Raw genomic sequence first — 12037 nt, 5'->3', positions numbered from 1 at the left:
ATCGGATTATTTGGTTATTTTGTCGTTTAACCGTTCCATCTTTTTTTCCCCGATAATTTCTTACTGCCCTAATTATTTTTCTCTCAATTTTCTTCAAAAATTCAAATGTAATTTTTTTTGTTAAATAGAAGAATTATCTATTTCCTAACACAATCAAATGTACTTATTGGGTGTTCTCTTTCCTTGTACTAGATGAAGACGAAGATGGAAAATGTCTGAACTCATCAACGAGAACATGGGCAAGCTGCTAATTAGTCGGACAAAAGATTTGAAATAATTTGTATTGTGAAATAAATTAAGTTATTTATGAATAAGCCATGGATATCTTTTGTTTCTACACATCGATCCCGATGTTATGTTTATCTTTACAACTTTTATATATTTCGAAAAATGATAAAGATCTCAACATTTACAATTCCATTAATCCTAGTTTATGAGTTGTACGCGCAGAGTGAATTTGTGGGCTCCATATTTTCCACATGATGTACATGAAATCCATGTGCGTTCAATTTAACAATTGGAATACCAGTTGGGAAGAAGGTTCATAGCAACCATCTCAAACCGTAGCTACGTCTTGAAATTCTGCTACTTTATATGTGCTTGAAAATCGAACAAAACTTGATCAAATAACCATGATTGTTAAAAGAGTTAATTACAATAAATCCCTAATGCAAGATTAGACCAATGAGAACTTCAATAAATTAATTATACCATTAAATCTTTAAGCTAACCATTAATATTTCATTAAGCACAAACGTATTAAAATAAAAATACAATTTTACATATAGAGTTTAATTATTTAACAATTCTTTAAATACAAATTCTATTTAAGCTAAAATGTATGATACTCCCATTCTTGATTTGTCATAGCACATTAACAACAAATATGCTACCATTTATAACCAGCATATTTGCTATCAACATATACGCCATCATATATGCTACAAACAAAATTATTTGTCAAACAAATCCAGCGTCATTAACATAAAAAGTTAATGCCGGTGTTTCAAACAACGTCATTGTATTTTACTATTTTTTTTTTCAAAAATAACACTAATGACACTATTTGAATGTTTCAAACAACCTCAAGTGCTGCATTGGTAAATAATTATTTTGAGTGACAAATCAGTATTAATTTTATTTAAAATGTCATTTTGGTAAAAAAAACTTATATATATGAGACAAAAATTATGAACCCCAACCTGGCTGCATATATTAATCTCATCCGGCCAGGTTCGGGTTTACTCAATTTAAACCTAATTAGAAAGATAATAATTACACATTCCTATTTTGTCTCAAAACAAGTTTATTGTTCCAATTATACACACCCTACGATCTTCACTCTGTAAAATCTGACGGCTAATATTCCATCAGCTAATCATCCAAATTTCAGGCCTGCACCAGAGCTCCAAAACTTAGGACAACGAGCCTCTTTGCTTCGGTCTCAGTACCTCAGCTTCGGAACATAGCAAAAACTCCCCTCTAGTGAATTGTGATTATCCTCCAGTGCTGTTCGATGACCCAAATCCCCCGATCACAAACCCTAATTTTTGCTATATGTTCCTCTCTGAAGAGAATTGAACATCTCCGATAGAATTATGGGTAAAAAAGTAATATAAGTTTTTGTTTTTATGTTTTAATTTGGTGATCGTCGACGCAAGAAGACCGATATTATTAATGCAAGGTTTGATCCATTGAAATTGCAGGCGGTAAGCTAGTTCTTATCAATGCAGTTACAATTTAGTCATATATGAATGATTGTATTTGCTTATCCTATTATCATTTGAGGAATCAGTGATTATAGTAATTGAGATTCTCATTGAGAAATTGATATTTCATTTGTGGAATTATCAGCAGTTCGTTTGGTTTTTGAGCTGAATCCATGGCACAAAGTAATTGGGAAGCTGATAAGATGTAATTCTTCTACTTCTTTTCTTGGTTGCCTTTTTGATTACTTTTCTTAGACGTAAATTTACTGTGTCTGTTGTTTGATTTATTGCGCAGGCTTGATGTATACATTTATGATTACTTAGTGAAGAAAAAATTGCACAACACTGCAAAGTCCTTCATGAACGAAGGGAAAGTCTCCCCAGATCCAGTTGGTAATACGAATGACTCTAGTTATTGCAAGTTGATAAAATTGAAAGCTCAAAAGATATGCATAACAATCCATGCATGCTCAAAAGATATGGTGAATTTGTCTTTGCGGTATATGGAATGATGGTAGTAATTGATTAGTAATGCAAATTGAATGCCGTTAACATCAATTTGCTAGCTTTTGCATCAAATAAATGAAAATTGAATGAGTTATGATGTCAATTTGTTACTTTGTGCTGTAGACTGTTTTCACTCCTATTTTTCCAGCAGTACTAAGTTATTTAAATGGAAGGATCTGTTTTAGATAGCTTAACTGGGAGAAAGAGTGCGGTGGGGGAGGTGGGTTGACAAGTCTGAAAGCTTTTTAGAAGTGAGATTTTTTTTTTCCTTTCAAAAAGGTATTCGTGGGTTATAACCGTGTTTGGGAGGAAGAAGAGGATAATAGAGGGTTGGGTTAAAACCTTGTTTGGGAGGATAAAGGATTAAGGGTGATTTTTAAGGGTGCAGGTTTTCTGAAGCCTCCCAGCACTCAGTTAGTTGTGTTGGAGAAAGCTCTTCCTAAGAGTTTTTTGGAGGTTTACCCAACATTCCAACACCTCTCATGATTTTCCCAATCATGTTCAACTCACACCCCCTACTTCCACACCCACACAACCGCCTATCCCCACAAATTTGATTACGGACAGTCTGTCCTGTGATCGCCTTTCCTACCAAAAAGGTAACCCAACAAAATCGGGGTTTTTTCTAGACTAGACCTTCGGGATTTTTTTAGGATTCATACATGCATTGATCCAGTCGAAGAACCTGCTCCAGAGCGACTACTCCGCCTAGCCTATCTTCCTGCCCGCCCCGGGTTCTCTCTGCTCGGTTACACAATCAATCCCAGATCCATCCATTTGAGGTAGGTAAAATTCCGCGCTCTTCTAATTGCGTAGAAGGGTTCAATAGCTCAACCAGTGTCCTAGGAAGCTTAGCGAACGACTACCGAGTTCCCAAGCAGGAAGTTCAAACTAAACAGGCTATGTGCGAACCACCCACACAATCCCCAATCCCCACAAATTTGATTACAGACAGTCTTTTTAACATGTTTGATGTATCTATAACTAATTTTTATATATGCAGCAATTGATGCTCCAGGGGGTTTCCTTTTTGAATGGTGGTCTGTCTTTTGGGACATTTTTATTACGAGGACAAATGATAAACATTCAGAGTCTGCAGCTGCTTACATTGAGGTGGCATTGTAGTTTATAGCCATTGCATAGTTGATGTCCTGACATGGAACGTACATCGGTTTTCTCTCCTTTTATCTTTTCATGTTGTTGATATGCAGGCACAACAAATCAAAGCTAAAGAGCAGCAACTGCAAATGCAACAGCTGCAATTAATGCGTCAAGCTCAGTTTCAGCGAAGGGATCCTAATCATCCAAACCTGGGTGGTCCCTTAAATGCTGTTAATTATGATGGAATGCTGAGCCAGTCAAATGCCAGTGCATTGGCTGCAAAGATGTATGAGGACCGCATGAAACACTCTAATTCAGTGGATTTTGATACATCTCAACCGCTACTAGATGCTAGGATGGCCCTTCTAAAATCTGCAGGAAGCCATCCTGGGTAAATTTACGCGCATTACTCTCTGTATTTGCTGATTTAACTTCTTTGAGGGTCTTAACTTCTTCTTTTTTGTGCCAACAGTAAGTTGGTCCAAGGAAATCCTGTAAGTGTGACTGCAGCATTGCAACAAATGCAATCTACTCAACAGACCACTGTAACCGCTATATAACATCTCATTACATTGCATTATCATTCATTTTATTTTTCTTTGCAATTGAGTCTCAGATTGCTTTTTCTAGGACATTAAAGGTGAAGTGAACTTGGGTACCACAAATAGATCTTTGCCTATGGATCCTTCCTCAATTTATGGGCAGGGAATCATGCAATCAAAACCTGGGATTGGAAGTACAGGTAACTTGCTATGCCCTGTTTAGAGCCTGTAAGTGTCTTGTCTGTTTAGAGAGTAAAGATTATGATGGGAAAGTTGCTGTGAAGGTGGTGGCCTTCTGATCAGTAACTGTGAGCAAAGTAATTTATTTTTTAGGACTGAATTTTGCAATTCATGCAGATGCTATCAACATTTTAGGCTTTGGGAAGTTTTGATGATCCCGCCATTGGTATAAAATTAACCAGTCTGTAGAGGATGTATGACCCTCATAAAAGAGGCCGTCATGCATGTTAACAAGTTCTGTTTTGTAAAGCGTATCAGTGCACACTTCTCATAGATATTTTCAGTAACTTTATGGTAGGCATTAGCGATATAGATTGTCCTTTTGGATCAGAAAATTGAAGAACTTCCAGCCGTATGGCTGGGTCAGCTTACTCAAGTTGTCGAAGGAGTTCACTTGGACGACTGACAAAAGATGGTCAAGCATTTTCTTGGTCTGATTATTTCATTTCCAGTTAAAGTTAAGTAAATGCCATTTCAATGGGACCAAGGGATCCCTAGCTGGTTCCAATTGAATTTCTGTTCTTTGCTCAATTCTTGTCATTGGTGGAATGGTAAAAGCCACAGCTTCTTTGGTTGACACTTATTCTTGATGCAGTATGATGGAGTTTAGAGATTCTACTCTCAATCAAGGAGATCATCCTGAGATTGAACATGAGTATATTTAAGTTTATCTGTTCCTGTGTTCCATGCTATAATGTCTTTTAAATCACTTGTTAGATTTCCTGAAGTAGGGTCCTCTGTTTTAAATCAGGGCGTAGATGAACAGGGCTGCTTGTTAACTTTTCTTTCAGGACTTAACTTGAGCTCAAGCTTTATTTTAATTCTTTACATGTATGGTCTCTGTTGTTCTTCATCAAACCTGAAAATCCCATTATTATGCGATTGAGCAACCTTATCATTGATCCAAGAAAGGATTTTGTTGAGGCAATGGAATTTGGGCCCAATAACAGAGTTTGAGAAAGTGCTTGTTCAAGTTCTGGCGTCTTTATCTCTTTAAGTATAAACCTATGATGGTGTAATCTGTGATTTCTACTTTTGCTGGAATTTTTTCCTTATATTACATGCTATTAATATGTTAAAAATAGGAACATTCAATGCCTAAGAGTATTAACTCACTGTCCTGTTTTTGTGAGGAAAAAGCAGGACTTAAGTGTGGCTTCGAGCTCGGTGTTTGGTAATAAAAGTTTCATATCATTTATGAACTAGAATAGGCCTAGATCATCTCATGGAGCAAATTCTCTTATTTTTTTTCTTCATTCCTTCCTAACCACATAGAAGAACCAGTGAACCTGCCCTTGCCTTGGTACTTAACTATCTACTATAAATAGCATTGTGGGAATTGCCTGGCAAATGAGTTTCTTGTTTTGAATATAATTGTTTTGCACGGTAAGAGTTGCCAAAAAAAAGTTATGCCATTCAGTTCTGACCTTGTGATGTTATTTTAAGGTCCATTTGAAATAAATATTATTATCAATTTTTCTCCAGGATTGAGCCCCGGATCTGGCGGACTTCCATTGAAAGGGTGGCCTTTAACTGTATGTTAAAATGAACTTACCTGTCCTTGAAAATTTTCCAAACCGTACTTTGTTCTTAATAATTAAAGCTTTTGCTGAATCCTGCAGGGCATTGAACAAATTAGGCCAACTTTGGGAGCGCAAGTTCAAAGGCCATTTCTACAATTACAAGGCACCAGCCAGTTTCAGCTTTTGCCACAGCAACAGCAGCAGCAGCTTTTAGCACAGGCCCAGGGACAAAATAATCTAGGTAGTTCACCAGTCTATGGAGATATGAATGCCGGAAGGTTTAGGGGATTGCCTAGGGGTACTTTGAATGCAAAAGACAGCCAACCAAATGTAAATGACGGATCTATAGGTTCTCCAATGCAATCAACTTCATCAAAGGTAAATTTCCCATATTATGTGGGAGTAAGGTTTGCATACATTATACATGTCCCTAACCCGCCCACTACAGAAGCCTTGTGCATGAGAGGTGCTTACCTTTTTACCTTGCGAAGTAACTTTGGGGTAATTTTGGCTTTGAGCAGATGAACGCGCCGCATATGCTACAATCATCCTCTCAACAACAAGACCCTTTACAACAGCAACAGTCGCAAAAGGTTCTATTTACTTGATTCATTTATTAAAAGGATATGGAGTCTTCTTCTTCTTCTTTCTTCTTCTTCTTCTTTTTTTTTCTTTTTGCCAATTAAAAATAAACTTTGTATGGAATTCAATGTTCTCTTCTTAGAACTTAGGCGGTACATGTTTGAATACTGTTGTAGCTACAATTAAAAAGAAAATGAATAAGCCAGTAAAGTGAGAGGTTCTTGATTACTCAGTAGTGGTTGCAGACATAATGACTATTTCATGCTTATGATGTATTAGAATAACCGAAAACGGAAGGGAGCTTCATCATCAGGACCAGCTACTAGTACTGGTACAGGAAACACAGTAGGTCCTTCTCAGAACTCTCAACCATCTACTCCATCGACTCATACTCCTGGGGATGGTGTTGCTATCGCTGGCAATTTGCAGCATGGCAGTAACATGTCAAAAGGTTCAATGATGTTTGCTGCTGATGGAGCTGCTGCTCTTGCATCATCAACAAATCTGGTATGTATACAGTTGCAAATTTGTAGCCTAATTACCTAGACTCTAGAGACACGAAAAATACCTGAAGCAATCACAGTTAATGATAAATCTTAAAAGGATGTATGTATCTCCAAGTCAAGCTTAGAGACCCAAAAATTAGCTGGTCTCACTTGGGATCTTAAATTTTGGAAAGGTGGGTGGTCAATTAGTCTTTACATAATAACTATTACCACAAAAATTTGATAAGTAAGCACTGTTTATGCAAATGTATGAGAATTTTTTCAGCTTGATTAAAGCGTTTTCTTATTCATTAATTTCAATTTCAATGGTGCTCCTAATCATTTGATAGTGATATTCTTATCAGTCTTTTTTAATGACATATGGTGGTTAGTGTTGTAAGAATTGTGATTTGTAAAATTAACTCCAGGATAGCCCATGTTCTTGTTCGTTTTGTTCGAAAACCCAAACTTTTCTTGTTCGTTTTATTCAAAAACCAACACTTAAGGATAAAGATTCCACTGCATGGTCAATGAGTTACACACTAGATCCATTGGGTTGCTACTAGCATTGATCATCTGTCCAATTCAAATATTGAATTCGTTGCTTTGGATTTTACGCCTCACAGATTCTATTTAGCCTCAGTGAATACTACCATTCAGTGCGGAGATCATGATATATTCTATAATTGCAGGAAGACTTGGAACATTTTGCAGATGTTGGTTCCTTGGACGATAATGTGGAATCTTTTCTCTCACATGATGATGGTGATGGAAGGGATGTGTTTGGCAACCCATCTGAATATAATGCTGAAGCCTCAAAGGGTAACCACTATCCGCCTAGAAATTTTGTGTTCTAAACTTCTAATTGACCACAGCTTTTGTCATCTTCTATCCATTTCAGGTTTTAGCTTCAGCGAAGTTGGTTCTATACGTAAAAGCAATGGTAAAGTTGTCTGCTGTCATTTCTCTACAGATGGGAAGTTATTGGCTAGTGCTGGGCATGAAAAGAAGGTACAATGAGCCACAGCAGGCAATGACAAATTTCATGTTAGAAGATAAATGCAAAACTAGTTTTTAATTTCTTTTTACGTGCTTCCTAGTTTCTTTCCGTAATTCTTAGTTGTTGATTTCATATTGATTAATGTATTCGTAACACACAACCACCCTTATATTTGATTTGCTGCCCTCTTTTTTGCTCTTCTTCATGCAACTTAAGTCAACTGGCTACTCTGGTTTCTGCATGTAGAAGGTCTTGCTTGCACACCGCAAGACAATTACAGAATGCATGTTGTGATTAGTTTTGGGTGATCTCATTTAATACACTTTGGGACATCTTAGCTAATCTTTGGTAAAGAGGAAGGACAAATGGTGGTTTAGTAGTCAAGTTGCTTCAGTGCAACCTAGGGGCTAGGTGCCACAAGTTCAAACCGTTAAACAGTAGCTCTGTAATGCAGGGTGAGGCTGTAGATGATGGATGTGTTTTTTTTTCACAGAGGACATTCAATATATCCTTTTTGATATTCGTTGAAAAGAAATTAAACATAGGAATACATTCATTCTGCATTATGTGCATCTATTTGTATGTCTTGCAATAATTGGTTATAAATACATGGATGATGATTCCATACTTAATTATAGAATGGTCAGGTAAGCAAGATATGGTATTAATTTTCTTGATTTAAGCCGGTTTGATCTACAGTCTATATTTCTTTAAGATGGAAAGGAAGAAATTGTTTCTGTTGTTACATGCCAATTAGCAGAAGCTTCTCATGCATACTACAATAGGAGCAGAAATACTTTCAGTTACTTTTCAACTGAAAGCTTGATATTTGAAAAATAATTTTAAGAAGAAAATTCGTTGGATCCTTATACTAAAGGCTACTACTATCTTCTGCACCTAATATAATATTGCTGCAATGTATTTGAATCACATCTGGCTTGTGCCCTGGAAGTGTATCCCATTGTCCAGTCTTCTAACACAGAATCAACAGGTCATTGTAATTTTATTTTATGAACAGGGACATGTAGGTTTAATTATAGTTAAGCTTGAGTGTGAAACTGTTTTGGGTTCAGCAGTTTTTTTTTTCTTTTTCCTGCAGTTCTTGTTTGGGAATATGTTAATTTCTATCAGCGAAAACAATTTTGAAAGCCTAAATGATCAAATTTTTGCAAGTAAGTATGAGTATGCTAATGGTTTTTATGTCACTAGGTGGTTATTTGGAACATGGAAACTCTGCAAACTGAGTTCACTCAAGAAGAACATACTCATATAATCACTGATGTTCGTTTCAGACCAAATTCAACTCAACTTGCAACATCGTCGTTTGATGCAAGTGTACGACTCTGGGATGCTGCAGAGGTAAGTTTTTACTCCAGTTGTTTAATTCTTAGCCATTGTTCATCATCATCATCCGAGCCTTAATTCCAAAAGTTTGGAGTCAGCTACATGATGAGAAAATCAAAGAATCCACTACATTTATTCGTTTCCGCCAGTCCTTTCTATTTAGGATCATATTTTCTTCAACTCCTAGTGAATCCTTAATCTTTCTTACTATTTCAAGCCATGTCTTTTTATGTCTTCCCATTCTCTTCCTACTCTCTCCTATACAAATTCTCTCGATTCTCTCCACCGCTTCGCCGCTATCTCTACGTTGTACATGCCCATGCCATCTTAAATGGTTTTCTTACAACTTATCTTCAATTGGTGGTAATCCTACCTTGACAAGATAATAAAATAAAATAATAAATTGCCCTGATGCACCAAATTATCATGATCTAACCGTGATGCTTGACTGCTTGCATTTTGTTTCTTTTGACATTGGTCTTACTTTTTACTTATAGTCTTATTATTGTTACATATGTTGTGGGATGGGTTTATGCCAACACTGCTGATCCTTTGTTGCGTTTGAGATGCCCAACTTGGGGAATTGCATTTACTTTGTCAGTCACGAGTGCTAAGTCCACTTGTCCTTCTTGGTCCCCAAATTATGATTACTTACAAAGTTATTTTTGCAGCCAAGGTATTCGTTGCAGACATATACAGGACATACATCACATGTGATGTCACTGGACTTCCATCCCAACAAGAATGATCTTTTCTGCTCTTGTGATGGTAACAATGAGATTCGCTTCTGGAGTATCAGTCAGTATTCTTGCACCCGCATATCAAAGGTTAGCATTGAAACTTGCTTGTTACTTTGGTTTCTTCTTTGCTCCTGATTTCGAAGTAACTCTAATTCTTATCTATTCTAAAAGGCACTTTCCTTGGTGAATCAGGGAGCTACTGCACAAGTGAGATTTCAACCCAGACTTGGACACCTACTGGCTGCCGCAGCAGAGAATGTTGTGGGCATCTTTGATGTTGAGACTGATAGACAGACGCTCACACTAAGGGTACGAGTCTTTTTGTAAGGTTCAGAAGAAGTTTGAAACAACCAATCACCACCCCTCGCTCACTGTTATGTTTGAGGGCATTATTTTTTGTCTTGATTTACTAAGTAGACCATATAACTTTTTTCTTTCTCAGGGCCATTCCTCACAGGTTAATTCCATTTGCTGGGACGCAAATGGAGATTATTTGGCATCTGTTAGTCAAGAATGTGTCAAAGTTTGGTCATTGACCTCAGGAGACTGTGTCCATGAAGTTAATGCCAGTGGAAACAAATTCCATTCATGTGTTTTCCATCCAAGCTATTCCTCTCTTTTGGTAATAGGGGGCTACCAGGTGAGAGTAGCATTTGATGTTCTAACTATACATTTCGGCTGTCAGATTTCCCCCCCCCCCCCTCTTTGGAACAGTCTTTTATACTGTTTTCTCTTTCTTGATTTCCATTTTGGTGTTCCAACGGAGGTGAAATTGATCATTGTGACTACATCCTAGAGCACAACCAATGATAAATACTTGATTTTGAGTCAATTCGTTAAATCCTTTGTACTCTTGCATATGTCAGAGGTCATTCTAAGAATAATTGTTTTGTTTGAATCTAACTGATAATTTTGGTGTCAGTTCCATATTTTGTGGTAAACAATATATTAGACATCTTTTTGCCCCCATTTTGTCCAGACAAATCGGGAGTCTTGTTTTACTCTCATGGGATAAACAACTGGGCAATACTTTGTGAAACTTTCTGATGTCAACTATTCTGATCTCTAACATACTTATAAATACTATTTATTCTTTCCTTTCCTTGTTTGGTAAATTTACAGTCATTGGAGGTGTGGAGCATGGCTGACAACAAGTTCCTGACAGTTCCAGCGCATGAATGCGTGATAGCAGCTCTGGCACAGTCACCATTAACGGGCATGGTTGCCTCTGCGAGTCACGACAAATCTGTTAAGATCTGGAAATGAGTTTGCTGCCTTTTGTTGCTCCAAATTCCGCAGTGTCTAGTCTTCCGACCCTCCCTCCAAGTTTTAGGCGTGGGTAAGTAATGCTCAACCACCATCAGATTCAATTCTTGACTCTTCTCATTTTCATTAGTTACTTTCTTTATCATGCAATAAGGGGGAGCACAATGTTCCAAAATGGAAAATTGACGGTTTGGTTATGTCGCATTTCTTGAGTTGCTGAAGTTGATTATGCATAATGCTCCAAAGATAATGAGGGTGTGTGTGTATTAAGAGGCTCTGGTACTTGATTGCCATATTTGAGTTGAGAATTTCTTTGTTGGAAGATTATGTACATAGACCAATTTAGCTATTGGAAGGCCTTACCAGAGAAATTATTGTAGTTTGAACTGAATGAGCATCTTTAAAGGTTTCTTGCATGAACTGTTGTGAAAATGCTGGTTGTTGTTTATAAAACAGGAAGATTTTAAGTAAGACAGTGTTGTAGCCAACTGATAGAACAAATCAAAAGCATATGTGTAGCTATAGAGTTATTAAGATTAATTACTTTGTCATTCAACCGTTTCATATCATATATATATATATATACTCACCACTCCCCTTCATGTGTTAGAATATATATTCCAACACTACCTAGGTTTTTGAGGCCGTATCGAACTTGGGCAGACTCATAAATAATAGGACCGAATCTAGGGCTTGTTGAAGCCTGGTGCAGCCCGACTCTCTTTCATCCCTACAGTCCTTTCACATTTTCTCGAATTTTACGAACGGCATAGGTATTTTGAAGTTGGTTCGTCATATAGAGACATATAGTATTAATCATTCCATCCAGACTTGGGTCCAATTAATCATTTCAAAGCTTCAAAGATCATTGTTTTTGTAGGCGGTTCACTGAATGAGACATTTTCGTCAGATGACACCACCCACTATATTTAATCTTGACTCGCACCAATATCAACTTAGGGCCGTAGCCTATATGTACAATTTTTGCAGATACAAAT

General features: G+C 37.0%; 1 protein-coding gene across 4 annotated transcripts; it reads left to right on the top strand.

Moving 5' to 3' along the window:
• The first annotated feature begins 1406 nt into the window (after nucleotides 1-1406).
• LOC120013072 (transcriptional corepressor LEUNIG_HOMOLOG-like) lies at nucleotides 1407-11510 on the top strand. 4 transcript variants are annotated; one of them, XM_038864707.1, is made up of 18 exons: nucleotides 1407-1709; nucleotides 1858-1914; nucleotides 2005-2102; nucleotides 3220-3329; nucleotides 3428-3708; nucleotides 3790-3862; nucleotides 3948-4059; nucleotides 5585-5634; nucleotides 5722-6000; nucleotides 6144-6215; nucleotides 6484-6711; nucleotides 7382-7511; nucleotides 7591-7700; nucleotides 8899-9048; nucleotides 9705-9860; nucleotides 9945-10082; nucleotides 10216-10413; nucleotides 10896-11510. In XM_038864707.1, the coding sequence occupies exons 2-18, from the start codon at nucleotides 1883-1885 to the stop codon at nucleotides 11037-11039; spliced, it is 2361 nt and encodes a 786-aa protein (XP_038720635.1). In that variant the 5' UTR covers nucleotides 1407-1709; nucleotides 1858-1882; the 3' UTR covers nucleotides 11040-11510. The 4 variants fall into 4 exon arrangements, with proteins under 4 accessions (XP_038720635.1, XP_038720637.1, XP_038720634.1 ...); XM_038864709.1 differs by having other exon boundaries at nucleotides 1855-1914; nucleotides 3790-3811; XM_038864706.1 differs by having other exon boundaries at nucleotides 1855-1914.
• The last annotated feature ends 527 nt before the right edge of the window (nucleotides 11511-12037 follow it).

This window comes from Tripterygium wilfordii, chromosome 13 (genome assembly GCF_013401445.1).
Source record: "Tripterygium wilfordii isolate XIE 37 chromosome 13, ASM1340144v1, whole genome shotgun sequence".
Taxonomy (NCBI): Eukaryota; Viridiplantae; Streptophyta; class Magnoliopsida; order Celastrales; family Celastraceae; genus Tripterygium; species Tripterygium wilfordii.
This window is presented reverse-complemented; position numbering and strand designations above follow the sequence as displayed.